Here is a 23541-nt window from a genome sequence, read left to right as displayed (position 1 = left end):
ATACAATCTGCCCACCCTCAAAGGTACAACTCCATAGATATCCTGGACACATCATGGCCAAATAAAGACATAATAGACGTTGATATAATTAGCAATTTATGGTGAATACAAAATGTCCCTGCTGAGTCAGTGAGTATAACCCAGGATATGGCCTCCCCCCATGTCACAGCATGTTGCTGGACACCAGTCACAAAGAAGCATGCCCTGCCTTGCCCCTCCTTCCCCTCACTTCAGTACACATTATATTCTACGAGATGTAAAATGCTGCAACCCACATTCAGTCTGTGTTTGTAATGCGTTCTTTTCTCTTCCCTCACATATGGCATTTTGAAACAATTACATAATGAGACATATTATCAGGGCATAACTGTCAAAAATGAAGAGACTGAGCTGTGAATAAATATTACCCACTTATTAGCTGTGCTGCTCCTGTGTTCTCAAATCTGTACTTTATTCCTGACTCTTGGGGGTATACTTTACCCCCTGATTGCCTGTGTAACAAAATGGCCCTGCACTAAAAGTATTCAGAAAAACATTTACAAAGTCCGCGGCAAATTAAACTCTAAAGTAGTGTTTCTTGTCATATTTCTGTTACAGTCTGGTGAAATCTACTGAATATCTTCAGAGCATGTTTTAAAATTCATAAAAATATATAGGATAATGAAGGACACCAATTATATTGAAATACTGTGAAAGAGTCACCTGACCCTGTGTTAAGAATGTTGCTCCAGGGGTGCCTGGGTGGCTCATTTGGTTAAGTGTCTTACTCTTGATTTTGGCTCAGGTCATGATCCCAGTGGTTTGTGGGTTTGAGCCCTGTGTCAGACTCTGCGCTGACAGTGTGCAGCTTACTTGGGATTATCTCTCTCCCTCTGTCTCTGCCTCTCCTGTGTGCTCTCTCTCTCTCTCTCAAAATAAATTAATTAATTAAAAAAAAAAGAATGTCGCTCTAACTCAGTTTTTGGTTGTTTCATCAATTTCCTTCCCTCTGACGCACCTCTTCTGGACTTTCTGTTTTAAATATGAAAAAGATCAAATATGGCAGATTCTCTTAACTCTGTTACCCCCATAGAGCCATTTAGAAAGACATTTAACTCTTTAGAAATGTAGTTTTTCCCACTGAGTGAAGGCAGAATCTTCCTCAGGATCAACACATACTTCCAAATACCAGGATGTCAGGAGGTCTCAGTACTCAGTGGGTGACGCTCACAGGTAGAGCTAGCTCTTCTGGATCTACAGGTCTGGTTGTGATTCATGCCTACCTGTGTATCATCTCCTTTTTTTTTTTCTCACGCTCAAAAGTCCAACCAGGATGCAATGACTGCGCATAATGTTGAACATTAAGCCTCTCGTTTTTTTGTAACAAAGTTATTTGGAAACTTTGGTATTTCATGATGCCATAACAAATTGATTATGAGAATCCTCACAGTACAAAAAGGTGGTGAGACTCCATGGTTGAGAATAACTGTTTTACTCAGGGACACATACACTGAGGAAGGAAGGATGTTCGGCCTTTCATTCAGGTCACTGTGATGCCATTTAGCATTTATAGTGGCAGTACTGAAGTGAAAATCTCAATGGCCTAATTAATTATATGTTTCTCTTGACTAGAGGTTGACACTTTTCTCTAAAGGTTCAGATAGTATATGTTTCAGGCTTTTCAGGCTGCATGGTCTCTGTTGCAAATACTCTGCCATTGCAGTGTGAAAGCATAGACAAAAACAAACAAACAAACAAACCCTAAAAGAAACAATGTAGCTGCACTACAATCAAAGGTAAATTATGGGGATGCCTGAGTGGCTCAGTCGGTTGAGCATCTGACTCTTGATTTCATCTCAAGGTCATGTTCCCAGGGTCATGGGATTGAGCTCCACGTTGGGCCCCACACTGGGGGTGGAGCCTGCTTGAGAGTCTGTCTGCTCCCTGTCTCTCTACCCCTCTCAAAAAAAAAAAAAACAAAAAAAAAGACAAAAAAGAGCTAAATTATGAACACTAAAATGTTGATTTCATATGATCTTCAGATGTCACAGTATATTATTCTTTTTAAATGTTTTCACTTTGTTAATGGATAAAAACCATTCTTAAATAGCAACCCACACAAAAACAAGCAGAAGGCCAGACTTGGTCCATGGGCTGTAGTTCGCTACTTCATCTTTTATGTATGAAATCAATAGCCAGGTAGCAAACCAATTCAGTAGGTTTATTTGGTTGGTTGTGACATCCCAGCAGGACCTGCATGTAAACTAATTTTAGCTAGATTGTGAAGTGACGAAGTCATTGATGTTTTTAGATGATACTACATATAGAAACAAAATTCAAAATGGCATAGATAGAAACTATCTTTGTCTGAAATCAGTCAAGATCCAACCCCCAAAGACAATAAGTAAGAAGCCTCAATTTTGCACAGACATTGCAGACTACTGTATTTACAAAATGTGGAAGTGTAACAGAAGCAAATTTGTTCAGCATGAATTTAGAGCTTCTTTTTTTTTTTTCCTGAACGTTATTGGTATTAACCTGAAATGAATGGTATCAGTTTCCTTTTACTGGAGTTAGTAAATATTCCACTATTTCTATGTAGTTCTTTGTGTTATGAAGAACATGAAAATCTGAAAGCCTGTCTTCTAAATCTGTAAGAAATATCTTCATTACTGATTATTAATGGTAGAATTGATTTTCAGGGTATTTTTTCAGGGAGGAAAAACAAAGACAAATTAAAGAAAAAAATCAGAAGGAGGGTGGTAGACAGCAGCAATATGGTGTGGGTTAGACAATCCCTGTGATTCATGGAAAAGTTAGGGCTCACAGATTAACTGTCATGAGAAAGTGTTTTATTTCTTGTAGAATAGTTCCCATCAACCAGATCATTGCAAGATTAGCACAGAATTTCCCTTATTTAGGAATCAGACAGTTGCAAAATACATAATACTTCACATGAACTTCAATGTTGTTGTTGTTGTTGTTGTTTTATAAATATCACCAGACACACATCTGGGGTTTTAGTGCTTGCCACAGTGTAGTTTTCTGGTTGACATATATCTAAGAAATGCGTATATTAACACCCAGGCTATAGAGCCAAGTACATTTTAGTGCGGGCTACAGCTGAAAGAATATGTTTCCATTCCTTGTCCATCTGTTCTTGGCAACATAAATTTAAACTAGAAACACAGAATAAGTTTCATGAGAAATAAGTCTAAATAGGGTTTAGAACAGCAAGGTGAATGAATGTATGACTTCTTAACATTTGATTTTGTAGCTGGAATGTTGTGTTGACTTGGTGAAATCTCAGCTGCAGCTATAGCTTAAAGTTTAAAAAAAAATAATTGGGTTTTTTTGATCAGTTCATTTAAAGAAAAATCCAGTGGCTTGGTCACACTTTCTGTTTTAAGGGTTTATATTTGCCAATGATCATGAGCCTAACAAATTTTGAGATTTCAGAGTGTTTAGTTGCCATACCCTTGAACTACACTAAAATGTATTATCTACTTTTATGAACTCCGCGCAACAGTGGATCTGTAGTGTGGGAAGAGGGTTTCCCTTGCAAAATGGAGTTCGTACAGAACACACTTGTTTTTCTGCACGTCCAACCTCAGTTATGACCAGCTTTTACGTTATTATCTTGTAAAATCATCCTGCCCTCCCACTCTGTGCTCCAATCTCCATCTTGTTCTGCTACTAAAATAATATTAAACTATTCACATTTGAAAGAAACATGAGAATGTTAAAATATAAAAGGACCATATATATGCACCTGGAATCTTGCCTCCCTCTCAGGGATCCAGGCACTCTGAGCTCAATAAGTAAGCTGTGTAGGGGCTGTGTGTCAGGGCTGGGCTTGGTGGGATTCTCCTGATGTGAGGGCACCCTCTGCCTCTGGCTGAGCCAAAGTCTTCAGATTGGAAAGGGACCTTGAAGCTTATACAGTCCAACCTCTTTCCCTATGTAAGAAGCATTTCTATAATTTTTAAGACTCTCTGTTTTATATGGTTGATTTATCAAGTGCACGGTGGTTATGCATCAAAGTAGTTGGGTTCAGATTTTGGCTCTGTCACTTCCTAGGTATGTTAATATGAATAAATTAGTTAACTTCTCTAGCGTTCAGCTTCTCTGTCTATGAATGGGAATAATCATATTTACCCACAATTTGTTTTAAGGGGAACCAAAGGAGTCCAGCGACAGGCGCTTAGTAAACACTCAACAAGCAAGAGCTATTACTATTAGCCTCTTTCTGCTGTCCTCTGTTAAAAATAATAATAATAATTGCACTATGCTAATTATCTAGTGGTGTTCAAATAGTATTTTAGTAGCATATTGTCAGAAAAAAACATTTCAAGAAATTAATATTGTTTCTTGAACTTCTGCACAAAGTCACCCATCACTAGGGACAAGTCACTCAATGATTCAGTGACTCAATCTTCTTATCTCTAAATGAGAGACTCGAATTCCTTGATCTCTAGGGTCTTTTGTTCGAGTAATGTAACAAAATCATGTTTGACAGCATATCCTCATACTTTATTTATAGTGTTGAAATGTATATTTGCTGCCAAATGTATAAACGTTCCATATATACATGTGGAATAACATTAAGTTTGTTGATGTTAAAAACTACTGGTATATTCTTTGGCATTATTTGGCTCCAAATTCATTCTTCCCATTTTGTTTTAGACCAAGCTGACAGCAGATCTTTTCCCACAGCATCTTGGGGTTTAGTTAAACTGAGAGCTTTAGACGTAGGCCATCTTTTCATTACTTTCAGAATCCAAGACAAGCTTTCTTTGTCAAGTAGCTTTCATTTTTCATCTTCATAATATCTAAGGGCATTAAATTGTGCACATATGGATCTACACTGTAACTTACAAGGCTTCTGTTTTCTTTCAGATCTGAGTGATCAGCTGCTAGAGGTAGTTGGCTTGGAAGGAGCCATGGAGATGGGACAAATATACACGGGACTGAAAAGTGCTGGGCGGCGGCTGGCTCAGTGCTCCTCTGTGGTCATCAGGTAGCTGTTTCTCTGTAATTGAGACAGGGTGTTGAGATGATATAAATAAAAGTTAATTAAAAGTATGCAGGACTCTGATAACATTTGTCTTATTTGAGCCTCAAATTATCAACAATTAACACCGATATATTTGAAAATGATGGAAATTGGCAGATTTTACCAAGTTTTGGTTAACTGTTACTTATCAGGTTTATTGGAATTCGATACCCTCGTGTTCAGACCATGGATACAATTCTAACGTACAAATTTCATCTCCACTAGCATGATTCCCATACAGTTTAGTTTGCAGAGGCATGGAAGTATCTACCAGGCATAGTACCCAATGGAAACACTAATGAAGCACCATTAACTTAAATTCCTTCATGAACTAAAGTACACCATCATTTCTACAAAATTAAATGATCAATTATTGTAAAGTAAGATCTTATATATGTATTAAATTTAAACCTTTTTAAGAAGCATTTTTCCAGAACTTTACCTTTAGGGGAAAAAAAAAGTATTTTTGACCCTAAGGTGAAACCATGGGTCATAGCACAGGTATAATTGGTGTTATTTGTATAAAAATGTTGATATTAGAAAATCTGAGACATCAAACACCTTTCCTCCAGGTCTGAGATGTATGTGTTCATGAAAACAAGGAGGCTTTTTTTTCAGCTATAGGAATTCTGACTGTATCATTAACCATAAACCCTACATTTTTCTGTTGGTATCCATAATTTGTTTTATATCATCACATTTACCAGGAAGCTCTTCATATTCCTGTTACCAAGGTACCTTTTCAGGGTATTCGTTAACAGTCAAGACTTAAAGTCTCCTTCAGAAGAGTTAAATTTAGAGCCAGCTATTACCATATTTGCATTTTCTGGTCTCATCATCTTATATCTTACGTATAGTCTATTATATAAAATATTTCATTGTTATACTTAAAATGAAATATTTTCCTCCAGGACTAGCAAGTCTCTGCCAATGCAGATCGATGGGGAACCATGGATGCAGACCCCATGCACGGTGAGTACCGAGTAGTTGAAATGCTATATCACTGCATATTTGCTTTTCAGATGTCATGTACTTCTATAACTAACTAATCACATAATCCTATAACTGAAGAATCACAATATTAAAGCTTTGGATCTATTACCAAGTACCTTTTTCTATTTATTATTGATGTGTCAGGACTACTGCATTCAGGTTTGTGGGATTATATGCCCTTGGCAGTGGTTTGACTTTTGAATGTTTGTGTTAGTGTAAGTACAACCTTTAGATACCATAGATCGATTATATTTTAAACTCTGGAACTAAAGAAAATTGATAAAATTTTTCTTAATTTTTATTGTACTTATTTCAGAGCACCACGTGAGAAGATTATTTGTAGGGCCTTCAGACATAAATCTCCCTGAATTTTTACCCATCTGTTTTGTTATTTTTTTACCTCCATTTGGGGATTTGAGGGCATCCTTCTCTGTAGAACACTCTCCGTGTTGTTGTTTTCTCCATAATGAGATATTAAGTTAGACATTTAGACCTCCCACAAAATTTCAGTTTACATTTTTTATAGTGAATATTTTATTATATTTCAAAAATATGTTAGGCAATGCCCTTGGTACTAAGAATAGAATCACGATCAGTGATATGTATCATGACCAATAAAACAACAGTATCAATAATATAATTATCTTCAAGGAACTCTTTGGATAAGACACTAAATGTAAATATAAACAGATTAATCACAAACGTAACTTCAGATTACAAGAGTTATGAAAACAAGTATGGTGAAATGATAAGGAGGAACAGGGTACAATATGGAGGATACTACTTTAGATAAGTAGACACAGGAGGCCTTTTTTGAAAGAAGAAATAAAAATTCAATATGTTAGAGAAACAGTAAGGAGGGTTTTGATGACCGAAACTAGTTTGTAAAAATAGGGGGAGAACAGAAAGAGATAAAGTATAGAAGATGAACAAGAGACAGACCATGTAGAAAAAAATGATAGCAAAGAGTTAGCATTTGATTCTGTGTCCATTGGGAAGCTTTTGAAGGCTTTAAGCATCATCTGATTTACATGTTAAAAGGTCACCTTGGCCACTGGGTGGAGATTGGATTGGACTGAGTAGCAGCTGGGAGAGAGTCTATCAGAGAGGTCTGGGCTCAGGCATGGATAGTGACAGGGAAGTAGATAGATTTAAGCAACATTTGAGAGGTGGAACAAGAAGAATTTGCTAATGAGTTCCCTGGGGGCTAAGAGAAAGCGATGAATCCAGGTTAGCACTTACATGTGATTGATGATGTATTTACTGTGTAGTTAAGATTGGGGGAGTAACCAGTTGGGAGTGGCAGAGGAGGTCTTAATCTTAGATTAGTATAGCATTCTGCTAAGTGCTGGTGTTATATTTAAGTATATTTTAAACTGAGATATAATTAATACACAACATTGTACTAGTATGTATTAAATATTCACATAAACATTAAATAATGGATATCATCATTTTTCAGATGGAAAAAATGGAGGCTTTGGAAAGTTGAATAACTTATTCAAGGTCAGATACATAGTAGAACTCAAACCCAGGCTCTTCGATTAAGGCCCCTTCTCTTAACCACTAGTTTAAACACATTTAGCTACAGATTCCAAACAGTCCAGCTTAGCATGTAAAATGGAAGTGTTAATTTTACCTTTCCAGTGGTTTTACTCTAAACTTATTATCTTTACTCTTTGTGTACAGCAGGTAAATATGATCTTTTGTTTATTCCTGATATATTCTTTTTAGCCACTTTGAACCTCAAGTTTGTGCATCAGTTTATTCTCTAAAAATAATGTAAAAAAAAAAAGCCTGTTTAAAAATCTCTGTAGATTGGCTACTTCCTATACTTTCTGCTCTCTTTGTACTTGGTTCCAAATATCCTTAAAAGACTTCCTGTTCTCCCTTTACCAGCATGTATGCACTTGCATCTTGTCTGGTATTCTTCACTCTTCCCACACTTCTAAGGTGACATTTATACTCACAGAAATGTTAAAGGTGTTGCCACAAGTGATGGTGGTAGTGATGTGCTAAGGTGCTGGTGATATAGTGGTGGTAGTGATGCGCTAAGGTGCTGGTGATGTATGGCTGGTGATGGTGGTCAGGATGAACTGGTGGACGTGCTACCACCGACGCTGGTGATGGTAGTTGTGGTGGTAGCAGTGACAGTGGTTGTGATGTGGGATGGTAGTGGTGCTGGTAGTAACAGTCTTCGTGTCTTTAACGGAAGGCCAGTTTTCATCAGCTTGCTTCACAAGATAATAGATGAAAAACAGTGAAACACCAAATGCCTTCCACAAGGACTCTGTAATTTTTGGATTCTTCTCAGGGAGAAGGGATGTTTATTCCTTACTCCATGCTTAAAATCCAAAAGAGTTAATAGTCATAATAATAATATCTAACATTTACTAAGCTCTTAATTTATGCCATGTACAGTTTGAAACATTTGACCTGTACTGACCTGTACATTTAATTTTCACAAAAGCCCTATAATTAGTTTCATTTTACAGATAAAGTAACTGAAGCAAAGGTCAAATTGTTTGCTTGATTCCACACAGATAAAAAGTGTTAGAGTAGAGCTGCACCTGGGTGGTTCAGTGGGATTAAGTGTCCGACTCTTGATTTTGGCTCAGGTCACGATCTCATAATTCATGAGCCCCAGGCTCCTGCTGAGCATACAGCCTGCATGAGATTCTCTCTCCCTCTCTCTCTCTCTCTCTCTCTCTCTCTCTCTCTCTCTCTGCCCCTCTCCACTACTCACATGCCCTCCCTCAAAATAAATGAACATTTTTTTTTAAGTGGTAGAATAGTAATTAAAACCAGTGGTCTGGCTCCACTGTCCTCACTCTCCATGGTTATTTCCCATCATGGATCTCAATCCAAAAAGACCCTACACCATCCTTGTGACTCCCCCTCCAGAGCATGAGGTAAATCACTTACTTTAAAAAGTCTATGTCTGGGGCACCTGGGTGGCTCAGTCGGTTAAGTGTCCCACTTTGGCTCAGGTCATGATCTCGCGGTTCATGAGTTCAAGCCCCGCGTCAGGCTCTGTGCTGATGGCTCAGAGCCTGGAGCCTGTTTCAGATTCTGTGTCTCCCTCTCTCTCTGACCCTCCCCGTTCATACTCTGTCTCTCTCAGTGTCAAAAATAAATAAACGTTAAAAAAAAATTAAAAAAAATAAATTAAATAAATAAAAAGTCTATGTCTATGAAAATCTAAATAGTGTTTCAGAATAATTTTAGCTTATTTCACATAGCACGAGCACTTCAAAAGATACTTTTGTTAACTTATATTTCAATTACTAACTGGATATTTATTTTGCCTATTAATTATCATGATCTATACAATTGTTAAATTAATAATAATTTTATATAACTTATATTTAATTTTCTCTTCTTCATTTTTTTTCAAAGTTTATTTATTTTGAGAGACACAGAGACAGCATGAGTGGGGGAGGGGCAGAAAGAGGGGGAGAGAGAGAGAGAGAGAGAGAGAGAGAGAGAAAGAATTCCAAGGAGGCTCTGCACTGTCAGCACAGAGTCCCATCTGAGTGTTGAACTCACGAACTTTGAGCTCATGACCTGAACCAAAACCGAGTAGGATGCTTAACCGACTGAGCCACCCAGGTGCCCCTAATTTTCTCTCCTTTAAACTCTCTCGTTCTTTACTTTTTTTTAGATTTTTTTGGTGTTTATGTATTACTGAGACAGAGCATGAGCAGGGGAGGGGCAGAGAGAGAGGAAGACACAGAATCCGAAGCAGGCTCCAGGCTCTGAGCTGTCAGCAGAGTCGGACGCAGGGCTCGAACTCACAGACCCCAAGATAATGACCTGAGCCCAAGTCGGATGCTTAACCCAGGCACCCCAAATCTCTTATTCTTTTAGAATATTCCATTCTTTAGCGGGCCAAGAGCTGTACTAGACTATGGCTCATTTTTGTCATTTCATATTCTGGCATATTCTACTTTTCCTAGAACCACATGGAGTTCTGAACTTTAAATTTCACTTTAAATGAAGAGACTATTTAAATAGTCTTCATAGCATTGGTATGGTTTAACTAAAGAGTCTTCTTTGTTTCAATTGAATAACAAAATGTTTTTCATACAGAACATAAAAATTGATAGAATGTAAAAACTCTTTGATGATTGAGCTGATGTTTAATTTATGAAGGATTTGCTCTAGATATATAGAGCACAGCAGAAGTCTGGTTTTCTCTAAGTGGAATATATAAAATGGAAAGGCAGGTGATAAGTGGGTCTTGATTCTGATTTTAATGATATTTTTTTAAAAAATCAAAGTAATATAAGTTCTGCGGATAAGCGGTGGTGGTGGTTCTACAGCAAGGGGAATGTACATAATGCCATCAAACTGTATACTTTAAAAATGGTGAAAATGTGAAATTTTCTGTTACCTATATTTTACCACAATAAGAAGGGAATTAAAAAAAATAAGATAATATTTGCTTAGAAATTTCACCAGTCCAGAATTAAAGTATCAGGAAAAGCAAAACTAAGAAAGCTTAAAACTAAAGCTTTTCCACTATATACTTAATAATTACATTTATGACCTTTTAAAATATCTCACTATAAAGTAGTCTTAGAAATGTGTCAAATACTCCTCAGTTCACAGTTTTATAATAGTCACTAACAGAGTATGGATTCTAGCCATATAACAATCGGCCATGTTCACAAGCCTATCAAACTGAAGAGACAGTTAGTTTCAGAAGACTTTGTATTGAAATAGTTCCAGAAGAGCCTTTCTTTAGGCAGGACCCCAGAGCCTATTTTCCCCCTTTTGTCTTCTTCCTCCCCAGTCCTTCTCCCTGAGCACATCAAACATACTGTTTGTGTTGTCAGTATGTTCCTATTGTGGAGAGAACAAACAGAATAGCTTGGGGAGGAGGAGAGAGCATAGTAAGATATGGGGGATCATAGATGAGGTCAGATTTCATTTTGTATCCATTCATAACAAGTGATGAGTGCCCACTAAAGTTCTGTTAAGTTAGGAGTCATACCAAGCCACAAATTCAATATAGCTAAAATGGACTCATCATCTGTCTCCCTTCATTTCCTCCCCACAAACAAATACTGACTTCTTACATTCCAAAACACTCACTCCTCCTTTTACCATATTGAGTTAGTGAAACCATTATGTACCTACTGTTTCCCAAGCTAGAACCATGAATGCACTCCTATATTTCTCTCCATACCCCCAAATTCAAATACCGTGTCCACCTACCAATATGACATATTTCTGGGATCTTTTTCTTTTTTCCATCCCTACTACTGTTGTCCTAGATTTGGCCCACTTCATTTCTCTTTCACGCCTGGCACTAACCACATCAGTCTTTCCCCATCTCCATTTGGTCCCCCATTTTAACCCATCCTGTAACTTTCTACCAGAATGATCACTCTAAAATACTAATCTCACCATGATACTCTTCTGCTTAAAATCATGTAATTACTTTCTTTCTGATGAAATATAATTTGAATCAGGCTTCCTATTTCACCAGTATCATTTACCTTACTTCTTTTTAATCTCTTCATGTGCTTCCCTTGTGCCCAAATAAATTTTTCTTCTTCTTTAGTTGAGTTACACAACTCAGCTTGAGAGTCATTTCATGCTGCCCCTCCTCCATGAAGTCTTTGTTGAGCATTGCCATTTCTTGCACCCCATCCCTGACCCCAGCTAGTTGGAAAGCGCGGCCTCAGTGCTTCATAGCTTTATCCAAGCACTAATGATATTACATCAAAATTATCAGCTTGTCTGTCTAGTTCCTTGATAGACATAAGCTTATTGAGGTCATGCACCATGATTTTTATCATCTTTATACCCACAGAGCATAGCACTGTGCCTTATACATAATTATGCTGCCAATGCCAAGTGCATTTTGAGTTTGTGAATTTCTTAAATACTTCTTGAGGTAGTATAACATTTTTTAAAAAATGCTTTCTACTAAATCTTCTTTCACTGAACATAATGTAGGTTGGCTAGCAATTCATTCACATATTTTTCATATATAAATACATGTAAAAGTTATTTTGAGTTAACTTTATTCATTACATTCTCAAAGCAAAGAATTTTAATGTATCAAAGAAAAAATACATCCTTAACCTTCAGAATTTTAATTTCTTTCTGTTTCTTGGTATGGTACAGTTAAATTTCTTTGGGCCACTTCCCTTTGCATTATCAATTATGTTAATAATTCTGCTAATACTTTGAAATATTAATCATCATGTATTAGTTGTTACTTATGATACTTTTATGAAAATAATGCCAAAGAGGTTGTAATGCGGTATTATCCTGAGCGCTTTGCTTATGATTAAAACAAAGGGAGTTCCTGGAACTTTCTTCTGTGTGGTGGCAAATGGGAAGGAAGTCATGAACAGATCATAAGCTAACTGGTGAAATGACCACAGATTAAATATAAAGACTTCTCAAAGGGGTAGCTGAAGTAAATGCAACTTCTAGAAAGCACTTACATGTCTTTTGATCTCTCTTTGCCTATTTTTATTTACCTCTCAGGACCCTGAACCCACTTCCCCAATGTCTACTTCCAAAGTTAGACACCATCAACACACAAGTCAGCCCTGACTTGGTACTCAGCCAATTTCTGCCAAACCTGGTTGTCTTGCTGCCTTAGGTTTGATCCCTGTTATTCCTGGGGCAGATACTTGGTCATCTAGTGACCTAAGAGCAATTGTCTCCTCCTTCCCCATTTCTAATGTGTAAGCCGTTCTATGAGATACTGTCTTCTGACTTGAATGCAGTTTCTTTCCCTGGTACTAGTATCTCCTTGATTCAGACACTGGCTACGTTCCTAGCCTTTGCTTTCACCCTCACTTAGGAAGACTGGATCTTTTTTTTTTTTTTTTTAATTTTTTTTTTTCAACGTTTATTTATTTTTGGGACAGAGAGAGACAGAGCATGAACGGGGGAGGGGCAGAGAGAGAGGGAGACACAGAATCAGAAACAGGCTCCAGGCTCTGAGCCATCAGCCCAGAGCCTGACGCGGGGCTCGAACTCACAGACCGCGAGATCATGACCTGGCTGAAGTCGGACGCTTAACCGACTGCGCCACCCAGGCACCCCGGAAGACTGGATCTTTTTGTGATTGCTCTAGATGATGCAGTGATCTGGAGCTTATCTTAATTTTGACTTGTGTTTGCAAAGAGAATATATCTAGCCCAGCTTTAAAATGCAAAGTCTTTAAAAAAGAGGAGCAGTGTTCTGTGGTCTATTAAATCTTTATTTATATGTTTGCTTAATTATTAAAAATAAGCATAACCTAAAGGTATTATTTATTCTGAAATGATTTGCTAAATACAAATTCATCTCAGACTATTAAGATAGAAAATTAAAAATTTTAATTTGTAAAATTTAGTGCCATTTAGGTGAAGGCTGGTTGAATTTTGGGATATTTGGATGTACCAGATAGATATGTTTGGAGGTATCCACTATAACAATGCCTAACATTTTTTGAGTGTTGACCATAAACCAGTTTCTGTTTATATTTATTACGTATTTAATCCTTACAAAAACCCTAACAAGTCAGTAAGGTTATTATAATCCCCATATCATACACTGAAAACAAACAAACAAATGAAAATAATCCAGATAACTTAAGCAGGTTTTCTAAGGCCACAAGGTAGGAAATAGAGCAGGTCGCTCTAATGCCTTTTTTCATTTTTTCATAATTATAATGCTTTGCTGTCTCGCTCAGTTACTCTTCAGGCCCTTACTGTATCTCTAATATTAGTAATCAGTTAGAACTCTATCATTTATAACAGAATTGAAATAGTTTTCAGCTTATTTACATTTTTCTCTTTTATATGTCATGGGGTTTTTTTGTTTGTTTTTGGGTTTGTTTTTTGGGGGTTTTTTTTTTTGTTTTTGTTTTTTTTTTCTTCCCAGTATAGCCAAAGCCATCCATCACGTTGCTGCCAAAATTACTACTAAACAAAATGATCATTTTACTCCCAGATCTCAAAGTTCAATGCCTCCTTGTTTCACACAAAATAAGTTTAGAATCCTTGTGATGGCATTAAATAATTCTCCCAAAGCTGCCATGCTTCATAGGGACCACTTTCCAGGGGCTTTCTACTCATGCCTATTAATTTTGTGTCTAAAATCCCAAATTGCTATTTTGTGTTTTAGAAATAAACTCATTATTCTGGCCTTCAAGCAGCCAACCAACAAATCTGTGGTTTCTTCCAGCAATCCTATAGGACCCATGGTTGGATTTCTTTCATTGAACCTATGGTTTATTATTTTGATATGCTTTGTTTTCCCTTTTATTCATATTGCCTGAATTAATTATCCTATCCTGTTGGGATATATGTATTTTTATAATTTACTACAAAATCTTTTTGAAAGGCAATGAGATATATAAATACATGTATACTAAAAATAAAATAAAAATCCTTCTTTCAAAGCCAAGCTTAGCAGCAATTTCCTCATGAAGCCTTTTTAACTCCCCATCTGTTTGAAATATTTGCCTTATCCTTTGTATTCCTGTGGCTCTCTGTTGATACCTTCTTGAAGCCATTGCAGTGCACAGTCTTGTATTTCGGCTATGTGTATATGTATCCAGCTCTTCTGACTTAATTGTAAGCATTTTAAGATTCATCCTCAATTCCCCTTCATATATCGCGTAGTGGCTTTTACATGATGTGGTTTCTGATGAGATATCTAGTCATTTGAATCATTGCTTCACAATATGTAATGCATCATTTTCTCAGGCTGCTTTCAAGTTTTTTTCTTTGTCCTCAGTTTCCAGTAATTTGATTCCGATAAGCCTGGGCATGGATTTCTTTGAGCTCATTCTGTTTTAGTTTTTCTGAGCTTCATGACTCTCTAGCATTATGTCTTTGCCAAATTAGAAAGTTTTCAGCCATTATTTCTTCAGATATTAATTTAGATACCATACTCATTCTCTTCTCCTTTTAAAATTCTGATGACATGTATTAGATACTTTAAGTAGTATTTCACAGATCTCTGAGTCTCCATAATTTTTTTTCTTTCCTCTTTGTTCTTTCTGTTGTTCATACTGGATAATGTTTATTCATCTTTATTCAAGATCACTGACTTTTTCCTCTTTTTTTGTCTGTTGGATTCTTGAGCCCATCCAAGTAATTTTTTTTTAATTTCAGTCATTGTATTTTTTAATTGTAAAATTTCTAATTGTTTCTTTTTTTAATTTCCTCTATTTTTCAGCCAATAGTTTCAATATTTCCTTTCATTTTAGGAATATCTATCATTACTTTTTGGAGCATGGTTGTAGTAGCTGCTCTAAAGCCCTTGTGTGGTAACTCTAACACTTGTGTCATCTTAGGATTTACATTATTGACTGTCTTTCCCTTTGTGAGTTTTTTAGATTTTCCTGGATCTTCATATGTTGAGAAACTTTGAATTGTATTTTGAACATTTTAAATATCATCTTATGAAACTCTTGTGTATTTTTTTTAATTCTTATGGGGAATGTTGATTTGTCATTGTTGTGGCTATTTTAGCAAGTAATTGATCCAGTTAGTTTCAGGTCACAAATCCTGAGCTGCTTCCCGTGAGTTGGGTTTCCAATGTCAGTTCAACTTTCAAAGTCTTTGCAGTGTATTCAGAATCATTCTATATGTATAATATCCATAGGCTTGTGTGGAATCTGGATAGTAGTCTAACCCCTATTTTGGTTCTTTAAGTTGTCAGTATGCTTCTGAAGGACAAAGCTATCCATACACAGCTCAAGGGTAAACACAGGAGATTGTATACAATGTTAAGGAATAGGTTTTTGTGTTCCTCCTCTATTCCAAGATCTCTGGCTAGGAAATGAGAGGAGGAAGAGAAAACAGGAAACCCATCGCTGGTTTAGTGACACGTTATGTTCTGATTTCCTTCTCCATTCTGCTGGCTATCATTTGCTTTCAGCATCCTCAGAAAGCTGCTCTATGTATTCTATGTAGGATTTGTACTTGTTGTTAGGGTAAAGTTTGCTTTTTCCTACTTGAGTAGAACTGAAAATGTCACCACTCTCCTTAAATGTTATTGTGTTTGGCTATTTTGAGATCTGTCTGAATTATCCCCATCAGGTTGAAGTATTAGTAGCCAGAAGTGCTTATCTGCCAACTTGGAGACTTCACAGCATAATTCCCCATTTCTCTATTTCTTAAAACAACAACAATAACAGCAACTACGTAAGACTAAGAAATTCACTAAACCTTGAATTTCAAATCTTACTCATTTTGAGAAAACCTTATGAATTATTTTTCCATTCTTGTGTCCTGCATATAAGTTGTTGAGACCTTGTTTGAGTGAAAATAATGGATCAAAATAGCATAGTTTTATACTCAACTGTAATGTTTTAGGTATTTCTCTAAGCCAGTAATGATGTGGATCACTACATGAGATGTGGTTTTTAGATTACTCTGTCTATAAGAAAACATATATTAAGACTATTCCAAGTAAGTTATGTGATTGTATGAGAGGTTTTTAGACTATGAAGGTATGGTTAGTTCAGTGTCCAAGGTCACCAAGCAAAGAGTTATAAGACTGGGTCTGTCCCTAACTTGGTTTTCTACTCCCAAACTGGTCATCAGTTGATTAAGCTTGTTTGCCGAAGGGTAAAAAGTTCAGAGAGGAGGTAATACAGTGTCTCTGAAGCTTTCTGTAATGCATAGTGTTGTGTTAAGGAGCTCAAGTGTAAAACAAACAGTGAGGCAGTGGGACTTCTTGGCACTTGGACTTTCTCTAGCACCTTAACCACAGCAAACTCAGTGTAGGTCACTTATGCTGAAAAGCAAGATAAACTGTATTAAGAAAAGATTGTTTTAATGGCCCTTTCAGCCCACTCACAAAGTTGAATACCATGACAATCTTTTTCTAGTTGGAAATACCATTGAAATGAGCATTTCACATAATATCATATTAGAAAATATAATAGTAGTGGATGGATTGCTTTTCTCTATAGTTTATGTGTCTACATCTTTCTCGATTGCTAGAGATACAACAAATACGACTATAGGCAAATTGTGGATGAAGCTGTGTTTCCTGACAAGAAGTTACTAAAGCCTAACTATAAACATACATGACAGTATTTATAATAAGAGTAGAAGAAGAGGGAAATAGCTAGAATTTTTTTTATATTTATGGTAGGTGGCTCCCCTTATACATACTACCTAAATTAACTGATCTCAGACCTGGGAACTAAAAACAGACTTGAAACCAAATAGCTTTACCATTCTTTTATTACAGAATCTCAACCATTTTATTAAAACTTCTGTATATCAGCTTTTTATTTGAAACCCATTCTAGCTTAATATTTTAAAAGTTATTTTGAGCAAGCTAATATCTACAACTGAAATAGTAAACTTTTCTAGCACTTTAGCTGAAATTCCATGTAGTCTAGGGTTAAAAATGTTTTTCACTCTTTGAAAGCAATGTTTTATGGGATTTCAATAGGGAAGGAGGGAAAAAACTGCTTAGGAAGATTACCGTGCAAAATAAATGTATCCCAATGGATAGAAAACAAGGAAAGAGGCCAGAGGCCAGTGGTTTTTTTTATTTGTTATATCAGTGACCTCTGGACTTTAGAGAATTACTTAATCTTCTTGAAACTATTTCCTTATTCCTAAAACAGCTACCTACAGATCACAAGGGAGTATTGAAGAGTTGCAGAAAATTATTGTACATCACATTTTGCAACACTGAGAAAATATTAGTTATTTTATGCTTTATATTAAGTATTGTTATATTTAATATCTAGTGTTCCCATTATCTAAGTCATACAGGAAAAAAGTTAAACCAACGTTATTTTAGGGTGACAAAATTTGGTATCTTTTTGAGATTTGGCCATAGTGTTACAGAAAATGTAGCTGTAACTTTTTTGTTTGTTTTCCCATAATCATTTACAGATAAACTAATATTGGAAAAGGACATCATTTCATCATAACATTTAATATTTTAATAATTATCTAAAGGGAAAATTATATTAAAACTCATCCAAATGGAATAGTGCTGTGAAAGTTATCTGCAAGTTTACCTCTCTTGACTCTCCCAAGATTCTTGCATTAAATTGATTAACTTTATTTTTTTTTAACGTTTATTTATTTATTTTGAGAGACAGAGACAGCATGAGCGGGGAAGGGACAGAGGGAAAGGGAGAGAGAGAATCCCAAGCAGGCTTCATACCGCACAGAGCCCAACACAGAGCCCAACACGGGGCTCAATCTAATAAACCCAGAGACCATGACCCGTGCCGAAATCCAGAGTAGGATGCTTAACCCACTGAGCCACCCACATGCCCCTAAACTGATTAAATAGCATTCAGTAATATTTAATATACCAGTGTTTTTTAGAAATTATTCTTGTTTTGAAAATTTAATAAAATATTATTTTCTCACTAAAAGTTATGTAGCTATTGTAACAACACTTGCTGACTTTGTAGACACACTATTTTTAAGGAATCTTAATCTGCTCTAATGGCTTACTTTAGAAACGACTGGGCAAAGCAGACAAGGGGACATGTGTATTTTTAGTGATGGAAGAAAAAGAGTAACACATAAAATATTAGTAGGAAAACGCTTAACAGGTATATGTAGATAATGCATATTTTTTTGATGTGCCTGGAAATTGTATTTTGCCTAATATTTAAATAGAGAAGAGGGATAAAGGTTAAAGAAGGAAATGCCACCATTTTTTATTTAATGAGTCTAAATGTGGATACTTGGAAAACTAGAAAATTAACTAACATCGTTCTGCCATCTTGAAATATATTTGAGTAAGCAGACTGCTGTTCTAGTAGGTATATATTTTTTAAGGTGTGAGTGGTAGTAAGACTCCAAATGCAGTTAAATAAAACATAAACTAGAAGTATCTTTTACTTAAGACTTCAATGGTAAATTCTTTTGCATAAATTTGCATTTCTAAGCCTTTATTTTTTTCCAAAGACTGGCTTGCTAATGTTTAGTTGGGCGTTATTTTTTGTGTTCCCCTGTTACTTATGCATTAATTAATTTTGTTTACCTGTGCATAATTTTTCCTAATTTCACAACAGTTGTTGTTTTTGTAATTGACAATGCAATTTACTGCATGTGTGCATTCTGGCCCCCAAACAAGAATGTTAAGGTGTAAAGCACCAATCTCTTCATTTCAGATTGTTAAAAAAAAGGATTGGTTGTGACTAATTTCCAATTAATTTGCAGTGGTTACAGGGAACAAAACAATTGCACCTACTAATTAAATTTTAAAATATTCCAAAGTGTCATCTTTAGGTGTCTGTGGAATATATAATTTCCATTTTGGTTCATTGCTGGATCTGTAACACCCATGAGCTTGACAGCTCTATTAATTTAAAGGCTCAGTAATACCTATTAGTACAAAACATGAAAAAAATACCATTAATCATTTATTTTAATTTTGCAGCTCTGTCATTTTCTCAGTATGTTTTAAAATTATGATGACACCATAATGTGCACAAATCGACCTGGATGAAGGGGAAACGGATCACACTACTTAGGAGAGATACTGAAGTACATTATTAGAGCTTAATTAATGCCAAACTGATTAGATTTGATTGCATTTTGCACTAAAATATTTTAAAGAATTTTTTCTTACTATATTATATTTTAAAAGTTATCCCAAACCTTATGTTTACAATTAGACTTACCTTTTTTGTACTTTTTCTCTTGAACACATTCAACCTAAATACCTAATATAATTAATAAATAAATAAATAAATAAATAAATAAATAAATCTAAATCATTCGTATTCTTCATGTTGAAAATTAATATTGTTATCCGTTTAAATTTAGACAAGTTTATTTCATTTCAGTTGATAGTGTCTCTAATATTCATATTCTTTGATAATAACTCCTATCCAAATTGGACACAATGTCCAAAAACATAAAAGATCAAAAATTTACATGAGACATCTACTAAGTATGTAATACCTTTCGCATTTCTACTGATATGATCCAGGATTGTTAAACATGTTAAAAATGATCAAACTATATGCACTTAGACTGTTGTTATTAGGTTTCAAGAGGACCCATAGTTATTTTATTTATACTTATGTCTGGTTCAAAATGAAGATACTTCTTTAGAATGGGTAGTTATTAGTGTCTCCTAGTTGATGGGCATCATCAAATTAATACATAGATTTGATTTCTTTTCTACCAGAACACTTAAAGGTCACCCTTCTGGTAGATCCAAACTATAGAATCACAGGGCCTAACTTTTCTCCCACATTTGCCTTGTGATCCTATCTTATCTAGCTATTCATTTCCTCTGACTTTATGTATTAAAATTAGAAAATATTCTAAGTCTTACCTCAGAAGGCAATATACTGCAATGTTGAAAGTTTTAAGAGTAGTAAGGCGTCTTATCCACTAACAAAGAATTGGGTCCAGTGTTTCATAGAGATATTCCCTGGATGGCTTACTAATTTCAAACAAAAATTTGAATTAAAAAAGCTCATAATAAAAATACACTAAGAAGAATATAATAATATTTGTTTTTATTTTCTTGAATATTCAGAGCAGAGTTGCACATGTTTCATTTAAGAAGATTTGGGAAAAAATTTTTTTAAACTTTGAAGATCATTTTATCTTTTTTTATTAATATTAAATTTATTGTCAAATTGGTTTCCATTTTCCAACACCCAGTGCTCATCCCAACAGGCGCCCTCCTCAATGCCCATCACCCACTTTCCCCTCCCTCCCACCCCCATCAACCCTCAGTTTGTTCTCTGTATTTAAGAGTCTCTTATGGTTTGCCTCCCTCCTCTCTATAACTATTTCCCCCCCTTCACTCCCCACCATGGTCTTTTGTTAAGTTTCTCAACATCTGCATATGAGTAAAAACATGATATCTGTCCTTCTCTGACTTATTTCACTCAGCATAATACTTTCCAGTTCCATGCATGTTGTTGCAAATGGCATGATTTCATTCTTTCTCATTGCCAAGTAGTATTCCATTGTATATATAAACCACATCTTCTTTATCCATTCATCAGTTGATGGGCATTTAAGCTCTTTCCATAATTTGGCTATTGTTGAAAGTGCTGCTATAAACATTGGGGCACATGTGCCCCTATGAATCAGCACTCCTGTATCCTTTGATAAATTCCTAGTAGTGCTGTTGCTGGGTAGTAGGGTAGTTCTATTTTTAATTTTTTGAGGAACCTCCACACCGTTTTCCAGAGCGGCTTTACCAGTTTGCATTCCCACCAATAGTGCAAGAAGGTTCCCATTTCTCCACATCCTCGCCAGAATATGTAGTTTCCTGATTTGTTCATTTCAGTCACTCTGACCGGTGTGAGGTAGTATCTCATTGTGGTTTTGATTTGTATTTCCCTTATGATGAGTGACATTGAACATCTTTTCATGAGTCTGTTGGCCATCTGGATGTCTTCTTTGGAAAAGTGCCTATTCATGTCCTCTGCCCCTTTCTTCACCAGATTATTTGTTTTTCAGGTGTTGAATTTGGTAGGTTCTTTATGGATTTTGGATAGTAACCCTTTATCTGATGTATCATTTGTAAATATCTTTTCCTATTCAATTGGTTGCCTTTTGGTTTTGTTGATTGGTTCCTTTGTAGTGCAGAAGCTTTTTGTTTTGATGAAGTCCCAATAGTTCCATTTTACTTTTAATTCCCTTGTCTTTGGAGATGTGTCAAGCAAGTAGTTGCTGTGGCTGAGGTCAAAGAAGTTGTTGCCTGCTTTCTCCTCTAGAGTTTTTACTGTTTCCTGTCTCACATTTAGGTCTTTGATCCAGAATTTTTTTTTTAATTTGAATGTATTACATTGTTTTCTACACATGACAATTCCATGGGAAGAATTAGATAGATATTATTATCTTTTTTTTAATGTTTCCTTTATTTTGAGAGAGAGAGAGACTGTGTGTGTGTGTGTGTGTGTGTGTGTGTGTGAGCAGGGGAGGGGCAGAGAGAGAGGGAGACACAGAATCCAAAGTAGGCTCCAGGATCTGAGCTGTCAGGACACAGCCCAATGCGGGGTTTGAATTCATGAGCCGTGAGATCATGACCTGAGCCAAAGTCAGACGCTCAACCCACTGAGCCACCCAGGTGCCCCATTAAGTAGATACTATTAAAGACGATTTTCAAATCAGAAAATAAAATTAAGGAAAGAATACAACTATTTAAGTCAAGTCAAGAATGTCAGTAACTTATTTTTTTCATTTCTTCAACAAATGTTTACCTAATTCCTTCTCTATGAAGGTACTGGTATTTTGCCTTAGAATTTTACAATGGAGAGGAAACAAAATAAAACAAACAAGCGCATGGTTTCTGAATTCAGTATGGGTATACATTACTCAAAGAATCACACAAATACAGTACTTCAGTAATGATGCAAGGTCTCTGAGTGAACGGTTCATGGTACTTTGAGCTGTGGTACTATGGCATTATGAGAGGGTATAATAGAGGGATTTGACCTCATTAAAGAAGGTCTAAGAAGACTTTCAAAGACACTCAAAATAGGCCTGACAACTAAAGGATGGGAAACATAACTAAACATATAAGGAGGGAAGAGTGTCCTTTACAGAGGGAACTGCACAAGGTGGGAGGAGTCTGAAAGAGGACATGATGAATGTGGAACAGAAAGAAAGGAGGTGTGAGGCGAGGCAGGAGATTCAGTGGGAATCAGAGCTGCAGGACCTTGACACCCACAGGAAGGATGATTAGCTTTAGCTTAAGAGTCAAGTGGAACTATAAATAGAGTTTAAGCAGGAGAGTGATGTGATCAAATCTGCATGGTGATAAGATCATTCTGGATGGGAAATGGATTGGAAAGGAAGGCAATATCCAGTTGGGAGACTTCTGTAATTGTTGAGGCTTTATAATGGTGGAAGCAGAAAGACAAAAGTCAGGAGATACAGAAAATATTTGAGGGATAAAATTAGTAATCAGATAAGAAAAGATGCCAAAGATGATCCAGATTTCTGGCTTGAACAACTGAATAAATGATGGAACAATTTGTTATAATAGGAGAGTCTGGAAAATAATCAGGTTACTTCCTCTCTACTCCAGTTTAACTCAACTAAATGATGGTCTCTTACCAATGTCCTAGGCACATTGTTGGGAATTTCAATTATCATTTTACCATGCAACAATTTTTTTATGAATGTCAAAATATTTGTTGGATTACTATACAATGCTTTAACATTGATAAGAAACTCTCTCGGATCAGTTCCCTGATCCTCCCGGTAGCAAAGGGTATATATATAGCTGAGTCTAGGAGTTGGGTCATTAAAAAAATTTGCTCTCACATATTGTTAGTATGAGATTATTGGTCTCCCTTAGTTTAAAAAAAAACTTTCTGTGGATTGGTAGATTTCTCACATGGATTTTTTTCTGGTATTTTCTTTGGGTGGAAGTGGAGCCTGGAATGTGTCTGGAATCCTATCAGGTGCTTCTGGTCTCTTCAGAGAGAAGGCAAATGTCTGTAATATGCCATCTCATAATGTCACCTAAGGAATCCCAAAAGCATTGTTCCAGATAGAAGAGGGGATAGAGAAGAA

At 36.0% G+C, this 23541-nt stretch overlaps 1 protein-coding gene across 10 annotated transcripts in view; it reads left to right on the top strand.

The window, feature by feature from the left end:
* DGKB (diacylglycerol kinase beta) overlaps nt 1-23541 on the top strand; it is a 714685-nt gene that overhangs the window by 668889 nt on the left and 22255 nt on the right. For all 10 annotated transcript variants that reach the window (XM_045494973.1, XM_045494971.1, XM_045494970.1 and 7 more), the window contains 2 exons: nt 4879-4999; nt 5947-6007. In XM_045494973.1, coding sequence (XP_045350929.1) covers nt 4879-4999; nt 5947-6007 — 182 coding nt within the window. The remainder of the gene's footprint in view (nt 1-4878; nt 5000-5946; nt 6008-23541) is intronic.

The sequence above is a fragment of the Leopardus geoffroyi genome, chromosome A2, assembly GCF_018350155.1.
Source record: "Leopardus geoffroyi isolate Oge1 chromosome A2, O.geoffroyi_Oge1_pat1.0, whole genome shotgun sequence".
Lineage (NCBI taxonomy): Eukaryota > Metazoa > Chordata > Mammalia > Carnivora > Felidae > Leopardus > Leopardus geoffroyi.
The sequence above is the reverse complement of the archived record's forward strand: the minus strand, read 5'-3'. Positions and strand labels throughout refer to the sequence as shown.